The sequence below is a fragment of the Pipistrellus kuhlii genome, unplaced genomic scaffold (genome assembly GCF_014108245.1).
Source record: "Pipistrellus kuhlii isolate mPipKuh1 unplaced genomic scaffold, mPipKuh1.p scaffold_m20_p_10, whole genome shotgun sequence".
In the NCBI taxonomy this organism is placed as follows: Eukaryota; Metazoa; Chordata; class Mammalia; order Chiroptera; family Vespertilionidae; genus Pipistrellus; species Pipistrellus kuhlii.
In genome coordinates, this window is record NW_023425405.1 from 42,186,995 (window position 1) to 42,207,004 (window position 20,010).

The following is a 20,010-nucleotide window of genomic DNA, read 5'->3' on the forward strand; positions in this document are numbered from 1 at the left end:
AATGCAGTCTCAATAAAAATTCCAAAAACTTTACATTCTCTGCAAGTTGATTCTAAATTTATAATGGAAGAGCAAAGTGCCAAGAACACTCATGAAGATTAATCTAGGTCAGAATGGACATTAATTTTGATATTGAAATAACACCTAAAGAAAAGATAGGCCACTAAATTGGACAAGAGCATCTGTAACACAACCAGAAAATCATTAGGATCTGACATACTTTAAGTACATCTAGAAAAAGGAAAATCCCACAGAAAAATTGCTGAAAGACAAACAGGAACCATAAATGTCCAAATATGCATATAAAAACATGTAACCAGAAATTAAATCATAATAAAATAGCATCTACACCTACTAGATTTGTACAAATTAACAGCAAAAAGAACCTGTTGAGGGACTGGATAAAAAAGATGAAGGGATTTGCCCTGCCTATTGTAGTTCAGTGGTTAGAGCATCAGCCCACACACCAAAGGGTCTTGGGTTCGGTTTCTAATCAAGGGCACACACCTGAGTTGCAGGTTTGACCCCCAGCCCTAGTCAGGGCACATGTGATCAGATCCCCAGTCCGGGCACATGTGGGTGGCAACCAATTCATGCCCATCCCCCCCACTCCGACTTTATGAAAAAAATGTCTTTGGATGAGGATTAACAAAACAACAACAACAAAAAAATAAAGGGATTAGTAGTACAAATTGGTAGTTACAAAATAGTCATAGGAGATGAAATACAGCATAAAGAATATAGTCAATAATCCTACCTAATAAAAGAGTAAAATGCAAATGGACCGCACCTTTGCTACTCCCAAGCCATGACCACCAGCCAATCAGGGTGAGTATGCAAATTAACCCAACCAAGATGGCATAGAAAGAAGCCAAGCTGCAGAGAAGCAAGCAAGTGGGGCAGGGGAGAGGGAAGACAAGTAGGCGGGTAGGTGAGAGTGCAGCAGGAAGCCCTATTGCAGTAATCTTCCTGCAACAGGCAACTAGTCATAATAATAAAGAGCCTTAATGTGTAACCACCCATTGCAGGAGGTGTTGCTCTGGAGATGGGGCGGAAGCCGGGAGGCTCCCAGAGGAGGTGGGACCAGCCTGAGGCAACTTGAGGGACTGAGGGTGGGGCTCGAGAAGGCCAGAGGGGAAGGGGCTGGGCCAGGCTAGTTGGAGCTCTGTGTGGAGAGGTTTGGGTGTCATGGCAGGGCGGTGGGTGGGCAGGGCCATGTGAGTTCACATGCTGGGCTCCTAGTATTACAATAACTATGTATGGTACCAAGTGGGTACCAGAGGTATGGGCTCAGGGGAGATGTAAGTATATGACTGTGATGTACATCTGAGGGATCCCGATTGGAGAAGATGCAGGCCAGGCTGAAGAACCCCCTGTCCCCCAAGCGCAAATTTTGTGCATCGGGCCTCTAGTAGTTAATATAATGGACCGAGGTAGTGTTGGGGATGAATCAACAGCTTGAGCTGGTACAACTAACCACCAGAGTGACTAAAAACACTGGCAGGGTAACCTCAGGGTATCACATAATTGGTTATGAATCTGTGCAGATCATGTAAAAATGTGTGGTTTCTTTCACTCATAGGTGCCACCCAGGGGCAGCACTGAGGCTGCTGATCTGCCTTCAATGGCAACTAAATCCTGCACCACGCCTGCCTCTCCCTGCCCTGAGCACCTCATTGCCCAAAGCCCTGTGGGGCTGTGGAGTGGAGAGGCTTTTGGTGCTGCCTGTTGGTAAAGGTGGGTGGACAGATACTGTCTTTGGTTGGTTGATTGTTGCAATCAATAAACAAGAATAGAAGGAGAGAATTTCAGGTTCTTCTACATCACTCAGTTCCTATTCCCAAAATTGTTTTCCATCTTTTTCAGGCAAGCAAAGAGGACCAACAACTGGTGGAATGTGAAAGTCAATAAAAGTAAAGTTTCAGAATGACAAAGATGCTCACAACTGGGCCCAGTTCAGGATATAAGCTACTTTAAAAAACAAGGTTTTAAGATTGTGAGAGACTATTAAGATTCTGTCTAAACTCCAGAGTGTTAACTAAAGCAAAAAAGCTATTTCAAACCGAGAATTCAAAATTGGTTTAAAAATATACTAAAATCATACACCTTCGAATCAAGTTACATTAGCCAGTCATCCATTACACAAATTATTAAAAAGCTTCTAAGTACATATTTTATGCTGCTTTGATGTTTCTGCAATTGGCAGTGAACAAAATTACTGAAACAAAAAAATATGCCATAAGATACCTTCAGGTAGCGTTCAATATTGTTCATCAAAATATCAATTTCTTCCTTGGACCACATCCCCTGCTTCCATTTATGTCCTTTGAAAGAAAACAAAAGTAATATTATAGAAAATGTTATTCCTTGAGAGGAGCACATTACTAAAGATTTGCTTTCTGAGTAAATATATTATCTATGAAAATAGAATGTAGCTAATCTAATTTCTCATTCGCCTGAAACGTGAAAGATCCCTAGGTAAAGTTGCTTTTGAAACCTCTGGTTTTTAAGAAAGAATATATTTGGCCCTACTAAATAAAGACAATGGTAAGGAAAAGATTTTTAAAATGTTACTTCCACTTAGTAACTTTTCTTACCCTTTCAGAATCTAGCACAGTGGTCGCCAACCGGTGGTGTGAGAACCACTGGTGGTCCGTGAGGTCCAAAAGGTTGGCGATCGCTGGTCTAGGACACTTAAAAAGACTTATAAGCATCAGAAAAGCCCAACTGTGCCAAAAATTTGACGAAAAATTTCTTCAATGAAAAATAAACTTTATGGGCAAAATAACATATACAAAGATTCTAAGTAAACATAATACACCGGATACCAAGTGATCAGTATATTCTAAATGTGTACTTACAGTGGTTAAAGACAATTTACTTACTTTGTTTTCTTTTCTTACAGTGGCACATTTACAACCCCCACTCTCTTGTAGCAGCTTCCTAGCAATTCTAATGAGCACCACGTGACCATGAGCCTCTAAGCCACTTATCAGACCACAGTAAGTAGATCTCTGAAAACTGATTTCCTAGTCCCAGAAGCAGTAACTGTACTGTACTGTCTTTTAAATGTAACCGTTGTCACCTGTCAGAATGATTACCATCAACAAATCAACAAATGACAAGTACTGGTAAGAATACAGAGAAAAAGGAACACTCCTGCACTGCTGGTGGGAATGCAGAATGGTGCAGCCACTGTGGAGAACAGTATGGAGTTTTCTCAAAAAAACTGAAAAAGGAACTCCCATTTGACCCAGCAATCCCACTGGTAGGACTATATCCCAAGAAATCAGAAACACCAATTGTAAAGGATATATGTACCCCTATGTTCATAGAAGCACAATTTATAATATCTAAGATTTGGAATCAGCCTAAGTGCCCATCAGCAGATGAATGGATTAGAAATCCATGGTATGTCTACAGAAGGAAATACTATGCTGCTGTAGAAAAAAATAAAATAAAAAAATTACCATATGTAACAGCATAGATAGACCTAGAGAGCATTATGCTAAGTAATATCATTCAGAGAAAGATAAATATCACATGATCTCACTCATTTATGGAATATAATAGATAACTTAAATTGATGAACAAAAATAGATCTAATGACATAGAAGCATGGAACAGACATCCAACCTCAGAGGGAAGGCAGAGAGGGTTTTGGTGGGGGGCGGTGTTGGGTAAGAATCAACCAAAGGACTTGTATGCATGCATATAAACATATCCAGTCAACACAGACATTAGTGGGGTGAGGGCATGTGCTCGGGGGTGGGAGCAGCTGGGGAGAGGTCACTGGGGGGAGGGGAAGGAGATATATGTAATATTTTCAACAATAAAGAATTTAAATTAAAAGAATAAATAAAAATAAATAAATAAATGTAACCATTATCCATTTGCTCAAAAATTAACAAGACAATATCTACTTCATTTAAGAAAAAATGATCGCCGAGACCGGTTTGGCTCAATGGATGGAGCGTCGGCTTGGGGACTGAGGGACCCGGGTTCGATTCCGGTCAAGGGCATGTACCTTGGCTGCGGGTGTATCCCCAGTAGGGGGTGTGCAAGAGGCAGCTGATCGATGACTCTCTCTCACCGATGTTTCTAGCTCTCTATCTCTCTCCCTTCCTCTCTGTACAAAATCAATAAAATATATTTAAAAAAAAAAAAAAAAAAAAAAAAAAAATAAGAAAAAATGATCAATTATTGAAAAATGGTTTCATTAGCTCATTCAGAGCCAAATTTAATTCAATGAGGAAAGTTCAAGTTTAATTCAATTAGAAATAAGCCAGTCAGAAAAGATTAAGAACCATAAGATTTCACTCATATGTAGAATATAAAACTGAACCTCATAGCCATAGACAACAGTATGATGGTTACCAGAGGGAAAGGATTGGGGTGGAGTAAAGGGAGAAATACATGGTGATGAAGAACAATCTGACTGTGCGTGGTGGGCACACAGTACAATATACAGATCACATATCACAGAAATGTAGACCTGAAAACTATATGATCTTATTAACCAATGTCTCCCCAATAAATTGAATAAAAATAAATAAATAAAAAGAAATGCTCAATTATTGTAATGGCTTAATCACAATTTTGAAGGTCCAACTCAGAATCCTAATGATTATAAGTTCTCAATTTTTTCCAGTGGACACTAAAATTCATAGTATATTTTACCTTTGTTAGTCAGAGAATCCTTATCTTCTTTAGTTGTAAACCATGCTTGGCTAACTGCTGAAACTTCCTCGTTACCCAAGGAAGATATTTCATCTAGTTGCTCATTCTGTAGAATCTTGAAAAGGTAAAAATATACATTTGTATATTTATATATTTAAGTTAGTTCATACATACAACAAAATGGAAATGCTGGGGTTGAGTTATGATTTTTAATGTCCTCACAGGTAGTTTGCTATCTAAATATTTAGTCATCTGTAATGTAATCTGTTAAATTTAAAGGATTAACAGGCTAAATCAAAAGACATTTTACAAAATTATGGTCTGCTTACTGTTCACTGACTACTTTATGGTAGCCAACATCTAGCGTGTCATAACTCCTACCTTCATAAATGTACCCCTTCTCCTCAAAGAATTGTATGATACTACTTTTTACTATTATCGCAGCTAAAACAGTCTTTATTGAGAAACATGGTCAAAAAATAATTCACACACCATAAAATTCACCCTTTAAAAAATATAATTCAGTGGCTTTTATTATATTTATGCAATTATCACTGGGCATATTTTCAATGACATACATACTTAATCTAGCAATATCTGCAGGAACAAAGCCACTTTTAAGAACTGGCCTTGAGCTAAAGAGAGCTTTAGTGTGAGGAAAATCTGACAACAGTTCTGCTACATGAGGTTTGACATTATCACAGGCAGACTAAAATAAGGGGAGAATTAGCTGTCTAGTGATCACTCAACCTTGTGCAGTCTCTGGATTGGATCAACTACTAAACTATGTCACTGGCTGGAGGTAAGTCCTAACAAAGACCGAACTATTTCTTCAATAAACAAAAAAATGAATTTCTAACTTCCACAGGAAACAAAACCCATCTCAAGTGGTAAGAGAGAAGCTGTCATTGAACCACCAAAACACAATATGGGGAAAAGCCACACCTTTATTGTTACTTTTTTTTTATGTTTGGTTATTAATATATTATATTCATAAAAGCAGTTTTTTAAAAATCCCTGGGCAAAAAGAAAAATAATCACTGGTCAAGTATGAAAAATTTTACAACTCTATGTAGCATACATTTTAGACTTTTTTCTTTTAAAGATCAAGAGACCTTTGTAAAGCTGAGAACAGAGACTAGACAGATGGTGTCTAAGGCGTCTTGTAATCTGAAGATCACATTATTGCTGAAACTTTTAACTATGCTGATTTTCACTAGCAGCTAATGTTAATCTTATTAAACATATATTAGAAATTATTAAAAGCTTTTCATTCACTAAAATGGTAATAACAAACCAAGACGCTAATATTAAATAACTCATTAACTCTTTGGAAATAATGCAAACAAAACAACCCTATAACTTGACTACTAACATTGCCACTGCTCAATCTTCTAGCTATGTTGTAAACAAAATTATACGTATGTATAATTATTTTTACTGCATTGAAAACAGAATGGAAGTGAAGACTACCTAGTCTTTCGTTTGTGATCTATTTTGTTCTGAACCTGAAATGAATTTGACAAGCCCCATTTTGAAGAAAGGATGTGCTCTATTGCTTCAGAAAGCTTGGAAAAAATTCCTGTCCAAATCACCAGTTGATACCCGAGGGCAAATTATGAGGAACTGCAGCCTATCTCAAAGCCATTTAAGCACTTCTCAGATGCATGCTTCTGGAAATCCTATTGTTGCGGAACCACTTTGAAGCACTCTATTGCAAAAGGTTCACAGTGCACCTAACATTAGATGTCCTTAGTCCTTGATGTTACCTATCAATTTACAACTCTTATACTTAACTTAACAAAGGTCACTGAGATGCTCCACATTAGAAAAATAATGGTATAATGTCTCTACTGTCTACTACTTCAAAATATTTTATTAAATGAAGAAACAAAAGGACAAGCTACTAAAAAGAAAGGCCAGGGATAAATTTATAAGTAAAATAGATTTAAGTTTTAGGCTAAGAAAGCAGAGAATTCTGATTACTTTTGGGAGAAATAACTTATGAGACAGAGAAGTTCACATTAAGAGGAAAACAATAAGACGGATTAAAATCCAACTTCCAAACACATGGTAAAATGTATTCAATCCTACAAGCACCAAAAGGAACTACCATAACTATAACTACCCTAACTAAAACCTATCCGTAATGACTAGTTTCCACTGACACAGAAGAGAGATCATATGCAGCCATTCTAAATCAGTCACTTCAGTTAACTGCTGGGTAAAACTACCTCAAAAAGCTTTTATATCCCAATTAATACCTTCTATAAGATAAAATTTAAAGTTATTTAACAGATCAAGTGAGATCACTCCATGTAGATAAGAATGTACAAGCATCACCTATTTCAATAGATGTGAATCACTCTACAGGGAATGAATTTTAAAATTTTACCTTTGCTTACAATTCTGAGATTCACATATATGTAGAGGCTTGGAAATCTGAATGAAGTAATGAATCTTACCCTCAATTTTGTGGTTGCTACTTTGTCAGACAAAATATGTTCACAATATTTCCACCTAAGGTATGTGTAAAGGATGATCCTCTTGTAGCCAATAAAAAGAGTCGGCCCTGGCTGGGTTGCTCAGTTGGTTAGTGTCATCCTGATACACCAAGATTGTAGGTTTGATCCCGGGTTAGGACACATACAAGAATCAACCAATGAATGCATAAATAAGTGAAACAACAAATCAGTGTTTATTTCTCTCTCTCTCTCTCATATCAATTATAAAAAAGTAAAAAAAGACTTACTATACCTGAATCTGTGTCACAGTTCCCTCAGTAATCTCATCATCTGCCACCTCTGTGGTTGCAGTCATGGTCACCTCAAAGCTCTGATCATTTTCTGAAACTTCAAGGAAAGGAATAATTCAATTCTAGAATAGCAATGGCAGGGCCTAATTAGTTTTTAAACATCCATGGAAAAAATGGGAACATCTAATTTAAACATCCATGGAAAAAATGGGAACATCACATTCCTTGCTCATATATATAAATATATGTATATTTTTATATCTATGCATTTAATCAATATTTATTGTGCATCTAGTACCACAGTGGGTATCGCTGTTATTGGAGATAGCAGTGACCAAAATCTGGCTTTTATGGTGCTTATATTCTAGTGGGTTAAACACAAAATGATATTATATTGTTAAACACAAACACGATATTATATTGGATGATGGTAAGTAATAAAAAAAAAAACATAATGTAGGAAAGGGAATGTATTGGAAGTGAGGAAGGGTATTTGAAATTTTAGATAGGAGGCCAGGAAAAGTAACTAAGACTTGGAACAAAGTAAGGAAGGGAACTAGTTACTTAGGTGTCTTGAGAAAGAGAAAGTGCATTTCAGGCAGCAAGAAAGCCGAGTGCAAAAGCTCTGAGATGGGGAGATGTCTGAATTTTCCCAGGAGTAGCAAGGAGGGCAGTATGGCCAAAGCAGATTGAACAAGAACAGTAAGATATGTGTGGTAACTTGTAGGCTGCTATAAAGACTTGCTTTAAATCTCTGATAGGAAACCAATGGAAGACCTAGAGGAATGATATAATCTTGTATTGTAATACTGGAGGCCCAGTGCACAGATTCGTGCACCAGAGAAATCCCTTGGCCTGGCCTGTGGGGATTGGGCCGAAACTGGCTCTCTTTTCCCCAAGGGTCCTGGATTATGAGAGGGCGGTTCTCGGGTGATGCACCCCAGAATCGGGCTCCCTCCTCAAGAACCGCAGCTGCCGAGACGCTCGGCAGCTCCTGCGTTGAGCACCTGTCCCCTGATGGTTATTATGCATCATAGCTACTGTTCGGATGGTTGGATGGTTGGCCAGTTGCTTAGGCTTTTATATATAAATGATCCCCCTGACTGTTATAGGGAAAATAGCCTAAAGGGCAGCAAGCTAATTCAATAATCATGATAAAAGGCCAGTGGCTTGGACCAGGGTGAAATCAAGTAAGGGTGATTGTAGTTCAAATTGTGGGTATTTTGATGGTGGAGCCAATAGAATTTGCGGATAAACCAAACATGAGAGAAAAGTCAAAGATGATATTACATGTGGGTTTTTTGTGTGTTTTTTTTTTTAATCTCAGCAAATGAAAAAAATGTACCTGCCAAAAATGAGATGGGGAAGATTGTAGAAGCAAATTTCAAAATTTATGAAGTTTCAGGAACTGAGTTTTAAACATATTAGTTTGAGATACCTACTAAACATTTAGAGTTAAAAGGAGAAGTCTCGAATAAATCTGGGAGACAACACAAGAGACAGAATTTAAAATCATCAGTTTTAGGGATGAAAACAGGAAACAGAAGCAGTCTAAGGACTCAGTCCTGGGGCAGGCCACATTTAGAGATTTGAGAGATGTGGACAAGTCAGCATAGGAGACTGAGAAGAACTTGGACAGCAATTTAGAGGAAAACTAGAGAAATGTGTTCCCTGGGACCCATGTGACAAAATGTTAAGCAGGGGAAGAGGGAGTGATAAATATTATCAAAAACTGTGCATAGATCAAGCAAGACAAAGACTGGAAGAAAGAAAAAAAAAAGATTATCATTGGATTTAGTAAAAGGAGGTTTCTGGAGACCTAGGAAGAACAGTTTTGGTGAAGCAAGACAGGTAAAAGCCTGACTGAAGGAAGAATGGAAGAAGAAATGGAGGCAATTATTTCAAGGTATTTTTCTCTTAAGGGAAGGAGAGAAACTGGATGGGAGCCAGAAGAGGGCTAATGGGATTTTTTAAATAATTATAATATGTTTACAATGCTAAAATGAACAATGTTAGAGAAGAAAAAAATTGATGTTTCAAGAGAGAACATCAAGAATTGTTGTAACAATGTCGGTGAGTAGGCAAAGGGATAGAATCTAATAAAATGAAGAGTTGGCTGGCCTTAGCTAAGAGAAAAAATAGAAAATATGGACATAGGTACTTATATGTGTGTATTTGTGGAAATGAAAACTTATAGCTACTTCAATTTTCTCAGTAAAGTAGTAAGCAAGATTATCAGTTGAGATTAAAGAAGATGGAGAAAGTATTAGAGGTTTTGAGATATAAGAAACAGTCATGTCAGACTGGGATAAAGAAAATTATAGTGAAGTATGTATGATGTGGCTGGCAGGCAACGTCATGAGCCCACTTTCAAGATAATGATGATCAGTTTCAAGTGGGACCAGTCAGTTTGCCTGAGCTGTTTTTCTCCCATCAGGTATAGACATAAGTGGGCAGATGAATTTAACCAAGGTTGTGGTTTCACCAAAGAATAAGTGAAGGAAGGAAAAAAAGACCTGACGGCAATTCAAGACAGTGATTACAATGACTAATCATGAAAATGAAATTGGGTAAGGAGGAAACAGGATACAAAGTGGAGAAGGAACAAAGAAGAGTGGTAAGATTAATGGGTGCCAGTGAGGCAAAGGATCATAGAAGTTTAAGAGAATTAGAGAAAGTAAGTTGGAAACATAGGAAGCAGTGGTAGCAAAACAAAATCTGAAACAGAAAACAGATGGACTCTAGTTAATAGGTAGTAACAAAAGTGGTAATGGTAGAGATAAGGCAATGTGAAGAACAAAAAGAATTGGAGGCCAAGATACTGCACTTATCTGAATGAGTAATCACCAAGAGCTATAACTATGAATAGGGACTGGAGTCAATGTGGTGGTAGATGATTGCAAAAACAAGTGGTCAATTAGTGGTCTAGATTGATTACTATGAAAGTTAAGAGGATTTTAAGTCTTAGAAGATAAATTTTATCAGTTTTATAAAACATGTAAAAATATGAATTTTAAAATTAAATTTTAAGTTAAATCTTTAAAAATTAATATTCGCCTCCACTAAGTCCAGCAAATGACTTGCTCATTCAATCAGTCCTAGATATATGGGACTTTATGCTTTTTTGTGAATTTTTTTTAAATATAGAAATTTTCCTAAGTTGATTTATCAACATACTTTTTACAAATGCAGAAAACATGTAAATACTTCAAGCCTGCTTTTCATGAATTCAGTCTTATTGTAAATACTAGCCTTCAGAATCCCCTGCGTACATGATATGCTATGATCCAATATCAAGTAGCTCATGTATTTTATAACGTTCAATTCAGACAAGCACCATAAAATAGAACAAAATATCATGTATAGTTTGAACCTACAATTATGATAAAGGCACGCTAATGAATTAATCAGTTAATAATAATATAATATATATTTGAAAGTTGTTAAAGAGAGCAGATCTTAAAAGCTCTCACTACAAGAAAAAAATTCTGTAACTATATTTGGTGATAGATGTTAACTAATCTTACTGTGATTATTTCAGAATATATAAATATACCAAAGCATTATGTTGTACAGTTATAACTAATATAATGTAATATCAATTATAGCTGAATAAAAATAACCTGTAGCTTAGAAAATATCCATATAGAATTTTGTCTGTAATACAGATAGGTTAATCAAGTTTTAAAGTGGAATCACAACATAATGACAGTCAAATTAGGAGTTTTGAAATATCATATGAATCATCATTAGGAGGAAAGATCACTTAATTAGGTCATTTAATTTAATTATAAATAGATTGTATTTGTACAGTCACAACTGGAAGCAATATTAGCAACATGAACATTAATGCTGTATTTATAAAGTTTCACAGCAAACTAACATAAAAGGATTTCTTTTCTGTAAATTTAACAAGCCATTAAACTCGAAATACAGAGTATTTACCTACTTGTGAAAACATAATTTTCCACAATGAAAACCCACTGGATAAAGATGTGATTTTGCTTGATGTGAGTGCAAAAGGAAAGTTCTGAGATATGGCAAGACTCTCCTTTATGTACAAGAGCCTTGTATCCCAACCCCATCAGCATGGACTAAGAAACCTATTTGACCTTTCTGGGGACACCACAGTTCAACAAGATTCCCTATTTTTTGCTAAACACGTTAGAAATATAATCTAACATTACAGTTGTTGTGTTGTAGTCTTTTGCCAACAATACCAGAAATATGATAGCTCCTTAGAATCCAGTATACTCTAAATGATCTTGAAATTTAAACATGTTAAAACTTTAGTGAGAAAAACTAATCAGACTCCTATATAACTTCCAGTTAGCTATTTACCATATGAAGAGGCAGTACAGCATTGGGATTAAGAGTATAAATTATAAGAACCAGAAATGGCTGGATATGATCATTGACAAGTTATCATACCTGTGCTTTAGTTTTGTCAACTATAAAATAGAGATAATAATAATCCTTACTCTAGTCTAGAGCATGCTTTCTCATTGAGTTGGGCAAGCGTGCTTCATGAGTGTTGTGCATGAAAAAAAATGTTATTCTCTTTATTAACAAAGCAAGACAGCACATTTAAAAAAGTTCCTGGGGGAAAGCGTGATCAGGGGAAAAAAATGTTTAAAAAGGCTCCTGGTAGCGGTGGCAGTGAGGGGGCAATAATAATAATAATAATAAAAGATTAAATTAGACAATATATGTAAAAGCATTTATAATCACTTGTGGCACATATCTAAGCACTTATTATGTATTAATTAAAAAGAGGGTTTATGATGAAATGAAGAGAAAAATAATCTTGCAACCTAAATTTTAATTTTAAAAGGAAACTCTGCTTTTAAACAGTGACTTACGTGGAAGTGCAACAACTGATATGCAAGGAGCAGAATCATCAATACTCTGATCATCCTCAGAAGACAGACAAAGCCTTTTATGCAGAGGTTCAGTACTATCTTCTGAGTCTATTTCATCAGCTTCTGATGAAACAAAACAAAACAAAAATCTCAAAACGTTCAAAACAATGAGGTAAACAAAATCTCTTCAAGTAATGACTGTAAAACAATCTTCTTCCTGATTTGCTCAGTTAACTAAGCCAAGTTGTTTAAGTGGGACTCCAAACAATACTGCTTTCTCAGTTTCTACTGCAGCACCTAAGCTTTTATTCTTATGGCAAGGGGAACTATGACAAAGGTGCCGCTTTTTTAAGGTGACAATTTTGTGCTGTCAACAATCTGGCTTTCCAAGTATTTCACATGCAAAGTCAATTCACTCACAAATACTGAGTGCCTTCTAGGTGTTAAGTGCTTGGAAAAGAACAATGAGAGAGACACTGTGACTGTCAAGGAGCACCCAGTGTGGAGGAGATGACTAAACTAACAATTTCAAAATAGTGTAATAAGAGCTATGAAACGGCTAATAGGAGCAAAGAGGAGAGGCATTTAATTTGGACTAGAAGTGGAGGGAGGTTTCCTGGAGAAGATGTTTCTAACTTGAACAGAGCCAAAGGAAAATGAGTATTATTGGCAGTAGGAGTAATGTAAGCAGTGACACTGAGGCATAAGGAGCTTGAGGTATATTAGGAAAGTAAAAACAGTCATTAACTGCTGGAACATGGCTAAGTGAAATGTGGTGAAAGTGAGTCTGAAAGGAAAGATGCGACGTTGGGAGGCTATGTGCCAAATTAAAGAACCGGATTACATTCTAAAAACCACGGCACCTTTAAACACCTTCGTATGCTGGTGGGTATCCTGACCAATGTCTTTGTAGTTTAAAAGATGAAATAGAGGTGGGGAACTGGTTAAGGGCTGTTAGAGCCACCCAGGTGAGAAACTGAAACAAGAAAGGAGAACTTGAGAAGAGAGAAGGGAATAGATTCAAGAAACAATTTTATCAATAAATCTTCGTAATAGAATGAATGTGGGAGATGAGAGGATTATTCCTATCTGGTTATATTATCTAGGATACTAAAACAAGTGGAATTGAATGAGAAAGTAAAAACTAGGTTGGGGGATTCTGTGAAATAATTCAGTTTGAGACATGTGACATTAAAGGTGCCTCTGAGAAATGGAGAATTCATAATAAAGTCAGAAGTTTGAATCATTTTAATACGTAGAGGGTAGTTAAAACAGCAAGTTTGAATGAAATAACCTGGAGATTAAGTATGGAGTGAAAAGAGAAGACAAAACTTAGGTTGAGCAAAGATGAACTTAAAGCAAAAGAAACAATAAATTGTACACAAGAAATAGGTTGAGAAAAATCACAAACCCCAAGAGTGTTGAATCTTGATCACAGTAAATCTTACTCAGTTACATAAAATTCTCTAACACAGGTTCTAGCAAAAAATGTTCATTTATTTGTATTGGCATGACTATATCTATATATTCTAATGTACTACATATACTCTGGTGAGGAAGTATATTGTGTATAGTTAATTGATCATTATCTTAGGATGCTCAACAGATTTTATTAATAAAACAGCTATTCATCAAAGGTTAATTAGAAAATTTAAGGTAAATTAGAAAATATACCAAGGGATATTTTTTAAATATAAAAATTAAGATTAATTCATGAACCAAAGAGATAACCTTTCCTACAGTCCTGGCCTAAACCGTCCAGATGGATAATAGAGATCAAAGGTGACATAAAATCGGGAAATCCAAAAAGATTCACAATTATGCCTATAGGTTCTCCTACCATTCTGAGGGCAATGAAGAATGAGGGTCCCGTCTGTGTCCCGAGTCAAAGTTACAGAGTTCACAGTTTCTACTGTTACTGTGTCAGAATCCTCTTCAACTGTGCTCATACTCAAATCTGTGCAAGAACATATTTTAGATTAGGATTAGAAAATTATTTCCAAATATGAACTTAAAGTAGCCCTCTAATTTTCCTACCTCCTCCTGCAAAACCCCCACAATGCGTATCTGCCTACAGCGTTCTTCTGTGTGAAACTGCGATGCCAATTCAGATTTTAAACACTGTTCTTCAAAAGTTTATAACCATTATTTAGAATTAGATATAGCTCTGGCTGGTGTGGTTCAGCTGGCTGGGCGTTGCCCTGAGCACTGAAAGGTAACGGGTTCAATTCCTGGTATTCAACATGCCTGGGTTGCAGGGTCGATCCCCAATTCTCAATAGGTGGTATGCAGGAGGCAGCCAATCAATGTTGCACTCTCATATTGATGTTTCTCTCTCTCTTCCCTCTTCTCTCTCCAAAATAATCAATTAAAAAGTAAAATTAGATATAACAATCTGTAAGAATTGACTGCTATGATTAAAAACCTACAGTTTTCACTTTTTAAAGAAATGTATTTTACCACATGCAATGAAAGTCATCATGTCAGCAAGTCTCACCGCTTTTTAATTATTTTATTGGCAGCTTTGTGATTTATTTAAATGTATTTAACTTTTGATTCTTTAGTAGAAAATTCATTAAAGCTTTTGTCTTAATCTAAGAATTACTTCTCCAAAACATTTTTACATGTATTAAGCTCTATTATCTGACAAAAACACTAAGTAGTTCTTTTAAAGTTTTTTTCATTAATATTAAACAAGTGCATACATCCATCATTGATAAAATTGTTTTTCTAATAGAGATCAAGCAATACCTTCTTCTGAAATAGAGAACCGTTTTTGTTTAAACTGATATTTTACACATATAATATTCTTCTTTTGTTCTGACAGACTGATCAACCTTAGAATATAGTATTCATGGTTAATAGGGGAAAATCTATTGAATTATAATTAACTAGAGGCCTGATGCATGAAATTCGTCTAAGAATAGGCCTTCCTTCCCCCAGCTGCCGGCATCGGCTTCCCACTGGCATCCAGAACCCAGCTTCCCTCACAGCTCCAGTATCATCCTGAAGGTCATCCAGGCTAATTAGCATATTACGCTTTTATTATTATAGACAGGCTGATTGAACTCTTCAGGCATACCTTATAATGTTCAATGAAGTTCTTGCCTCAATACTCAATTTTGGTCTCGTCCATGTACTTTTTACCAATTATCATAAGAAAGGGGACATAAGCCTTGGTGTATATTAAATTATTCACATATTATTTGGCTTTTACACACAAGATATTAGTGTGTTCATATATTTACCATTTACACATATGCACTTCCCCCGGCAGAACAACTTAGGATCTACTAAAATTTTACATGGTGAAGACCCAGAGAGACTCACTAAAGTTTCATTATACAAATTGCTATTTTAAAAGGACATCATTCATTTTACAATGGTAAAGATACCATTCCCAAATTAAAGATAAGTGGGAATCATGATCTAGTATGATTAAAATTTGCAGTTATTAAGTGAGGTCCGTGGAACAAGGCAGGCTTACCTAGAAAACAGGTGAATCAGCTGTATCCCTTCCCACAGAATCTAGTCGCCTTCCCGTAGCCACCAGCATCACTTTCATGTTATCCAGATTGTTTTCCCCCCATGATTCTATAGCTGCAACACTGAAAAAATAACAGCATTACACAGTAAGTCTTGTAACTACACTTGTGTGCTAGCAGTATGCTGAAGACACTCTAGCCTCCTGTGTCACGTCAACTAGAAAAATGACAAAACCAGAATTCTCAGACCTTTAGGAAACCAGCCTCTAAAAAGTATTCCGAGTGAAGGGCAGAAATGATGAGTTTCTGATGCCCACTGAGTTAATTCAAAGGCAGTCTCTCAATCCATTTGTCCCTCAACAGGCAGTCAAACATTCTTGGAAAAAACAGCTGGAGATGTTAGTGCTTCTATGAATTATAGACTAGGTATATATAACATGACCCATGATGAACCTCAACTAATTCAGTACCCTAAATCTGACCAGTATCTTTTCTTTATAACAATTACCACCAGGGAGCATTTGAGATCTCGCTCCCAGCATACGTTATAATTTTGGCTCAAATAAACTCTTATAGAAATTAAAAAAAATAGTAACTAATTCCACTCTTTCCCTAATACCTGTTTCATCTTGAAGCATTAAAAATACATATCTGTGAACAATCCTTTCAAGGGATCCGTGTATGGGTGGGTGGGGGAGAGGGGGGAGAATCCCAAATAATCAGGCTGGAAAAGGTAAATTTCAAGCAAGCTTTTGAAGGCAATATGAAACTTACAAAACCTGAAATAATTTTTAAACTTTTTTTCCAGAGTCTACAAAGACATTTAAGACAGCCATGACTTAGAACATTTGGAAGTTCTTCTGGGAATATGATTTGGGGAAAATGTGGTGAGAGGGTGAGACCCAGCAGCCCATGGGCAGGTTAAAAGATGTGCACCAACTCTCTGGGGTGAATCCTGCGCTGACGTTACGCCAAGATGTGTGCTTGGCAGCACCCTGAAGTCTGAGTGGCTGGAAGGCCCAAGGTTATTTACTTGGGGCCCTTCTTCTTTTTCACAGGTGCCTTATCTAGTGCTTCACTGCTGCCTCCACTTGCTTTTGTCACTTTTCCTTCTCTTTTTTGGGCTTTGGAGGTAAGTCCTGGTCATTAAGTGGCACACATAACCCTCTCCATCTCAGCAGAAGTGTCATAATTCCCATCCCAATAATGGTCTCTGCTGCTGCTCAATTTGGCCTTTTTTTTTTTTTTAGTTCTGAGTTGGGTATAATTTTCCACATTTATCTTTTGCCTTTTCTTTCCTTTCCCCTTTGGTCTCTGGAACATAATGCCCTGCAGCCATGACCTGTAACTTGTTCTTTAGCTCTGCCAGCTGCTTGGCAAAGCACTCCTGGATGGTGAAGGCACTTGTCATAGTGGAGGTTTCATTCCCATCTGGAGCAGCAGAACTGGAATCATCCTCAGGAATCTTCTTACTCTTTTCCCAAAAATGCAGTCAAGATCTGTTTTGCTTTAAGATGACAGATCCTTCCCTTTTGTGAATTTCTTATAATGAATGTGGGTTTTTGGAGATTCTGGATTTTTCTTCAAGGGTGAAAGATTTCTTTTCCTTGTTGTCTGAGGAGGAATCACCATGCTGTTTCCAGTCCATGGCAAGTGTTCAGTTCAGCCAGAAGCTGGTTAAAATCATCCTGATGGCAATCCAGGTGGTTATTTTTGACTTGAACTTTAATATGACCTGTGGCTCCTTACTCTTGATACCCTAAACTCTTTCCTTTGGGCCACATCATCTTTTTTAGCATGCTCTGGTCAAACGTGGAATCATTACTCCACATGGTGTTTCTCAGATCCATAGTCCACTTCTGTTTTCTCTGCCACTCAGCCATCACTGACATGTCACAGAGCCTGTGACGAGTGGCCCTCTGGACCTAATTAACAGAAGCTATGGAGCAGACAGCTAACAGAGAAGTTAGGGAAATGATTGGTTTTTAAAGGTTTCTTTCAATAGGCTTCTCATCTTTATCCCAAAGGGTCAACCAAAAGTTCAAAAAAGCACAGCAGGTGTTGAGGTTTAAGGGGGATAGTTATATATGAGAACTGCTATACATAAATAAAGCAGTGAAAAAGGTACAGATCCTGCTAGGGAAATCTTCAGTCAGCTATTATATTTCATGCTGTCCTTATTTCTGAACCCATTAAATGTTTTTTAAAGCTGGTTTGCAAGTAATACCTACTGTAGAAGATGGAAAAATAGAAATGTTTTTAAAAGCTAATATCTATAAACTTACCAAAACCAGAATTTAGTGTCTTTGGTGTGTGGGTGTGAGAGACAAGACTGTAGGGGATAAGCAATTTTATATCCTGCTACTTGGAGTTCATTCATATTGAAAAGTGAAGGAAACCATGGTTAAGTATTTAACTGAAGCTACCTGTATCATTTAAAACTTTTACTGGATAAAAAAATATATTTAATAATTACCCTATCACTGGACTTTTATGATGTTCCCAATTTTTCACTTCATTAAAACATACTAAAACATTTATTTTATACTCTATTTCCTTAAATAGTAATTAGTGAAAGTTATTAAGTAAAAAAAAAAAAAAAGAAAGAAATGAACACCTAAATCACCTTACAATCTATTTTCCAGAAAGGTTGCAAATTTATATTCCAATCTTTGAGATGTAAACTCTATTCCTGGTAACCTTGGCAGTATTTTTATTTAAAAAGGAACTACAAAGCAAAAAGAACACAACTGCTCATTTGATAGGTACAAAATGGTTATTGGCTGAGCATTTAATGAAAGTCATCTTGGGACCCAAGTTAATCTAAAGCTTAGGGAAAAAATAAAACAACAAAATAAAGACATGGTGAGAAAGTAGCACAAGAAAAAAGGAGTATTGGAAAGTAGAGGATTCCCATGAAACCTTTAGTAAGGTGAAATGGTTAAAGCATACCAATTACCTTCCATTAATTTACAGGAAAACATTTTTGAGCTTTCCCAGACCCAAAAAATAATCTACCAAATCATACCAGATACAGGCATACTTTATTTTATTGTGCTTTGCAGGCATTTTTTTTTTTTTTCAAGCAACTTAAGGTCTGTAGCAACTATGCTGAGCAATTTGATTGGTGCATACTTTTTGCAGTATACTGTAATATAAACATAACCTTTACAGTATACTCTGGGAAAATAAAATGTGTGACTTGCTGTGCTGCAGAGGTCTGAAACTAAATCTGCAATACCTCCAATGTATGCTTCTGCACTTAAGAATGTCCAGTTTTATACTAAGTGTCAAACAGCCTAACCAGCTCTTGGGCTTTTGAACACCCTGGGATACATCTTGCTAATGGATGCACAAAATAGAGATAATGCACAGATGCTCACAGTTTTACGCTATGGCAGGTTGATGTGGAGAAGTTACATTACTTGAAGAGACTTCACTTGCAAGTATGTGACTACAAGCCAGCCAACTAATAATAGCAAAGTTCTTAAGGTGGGACTTGATTTGGCAGAAATAAGAAAGAAGGTTAGACAGAAGATATAATTTGGAAGCAGTGTTGATAGAATTTGATGAATGAAGATAAAAATGATGGGAGCTATTAATAGTTTCAACAGTAAAGGATTTAAAAAAAAGAAGATTCTCAGGCTTTTGGCTTAAACAGCTGAGTGCATTTGGAGACACTAAGAATATATTTCATTAAATATTTTTATTACTGTTTGTGTTAAAGATATGAGGCATCCAAATGAAGATGTCAAGTTGATAGTTGGAAGCTGAAATTCAACAGGTGTGAATTAGACCTATAAATGTGAGTTAGAGGAATCCAAATTGTTTTAAAGATCACCTAGGGAGATTAGACAGTCTAGCTCCCAGTCCTGGAACATTCTAACACACGTGTCAAACACAAGGCCCGCGGGCCAAATCCGTCCCGCCAGGCCTTGCAATGTGGCCCACACCACGCTGTCATCACTGCACTCCGCTGCGTTTCCATCACAATGACAGTTTATGACTGTTCAGTAAACCATTCGGCCCGCGATTTAGGCTGGATTTTAGATTTTGGCCCCTTCTCTGATTGAGTTCGACACCCCTATTCTAACAGTTGGAAGTTAAGCGATACATAAACAAAGGAGTTGGAAAAGGACCAACAAGTAGTATAGGATGAAAACTAACAGGTGTGATGCCCTGGTCAAGGTGTCTCAGTTGGTTGGGTGACGTCCAAGGAACCAAAAGG

At 36.7% G+C, this 20,010-nt stretch overlaps 2 protein-coding genes and 1 pseudogene across 9 annotated transcripts in view; 1 reads left to right on the plus strand and 2 right to left on the minus strand.

Moving 5' to 3' along the window:
- TMEM243 (transmembrane protein 243) overlaps positions 1-1,930 on the plus strand; it is a 40,903-nt gene extending 38,973 nt beyond the window's left edge. Inside the window, exons 5-6 of the mRNA XM_045578493.1 lie at positions 1,583-1,737; positions 1,867-1,930. Of these exons, the coding sequence (XP_045434449.1) occupies positions 1,583-1,735 (153 nt within the window). The 3' untranslated portion in view covers positions 1,736-1,737; positions 1,867-1,930. The remainder of the gene's footprint in view (positions 1-1,582; positions 1,738-1,866) is intronic.
- The window catches only part of DMTF1 (cyclin D binding myb like transcription factor 1), a 43,767-nt gene that overhangs the window by 17,696 nt on the left and 6,061 nt on the right, over positions 1-20,010 (minus strand). For 5 of the 8 annotated variants that reach the window (XM_045578492.1, XM_045578489.1, XM_045578491.1 and 2 more), the window contains exons 2-7: positions 15,785-15,905; positions 14,138-14,254; positions 12,298-12,420; positions 7,438-7,532; positions 4,681-4,795; positions 2,248-2,324 (exon numbers count right to left, since the gene is read on the minus strand). In XM_045578492.1, the coding sequence (XP_045434448.1) occupies positions 2,248-2,324; positions 4,681-4,795; positions 7,438-7,532; positions 12,298-12,420; positions 14,138-14,246 (519 nt within the window). In that variant the 5' untranslated portion in view covers positions 14,247-14,254; positions 15,785-15,905. The remainder of the gene's footprint in view (positions 1-2,247; positions 2,325-4,680; positions 4,796-7,437; positions 7,533-12,297; positions 12,421-14,137; positions 14,255-15,784; positions 15,906-20,010) is intronic. The other 3 variants (XM_036429556.2, XM_036429555.2, XM_045578490.1) reach the window with 3 other exon arrangements.
- On the minus strand, positions 15,881-19,664 carry LOC118714590 (annotated as a pseudogene).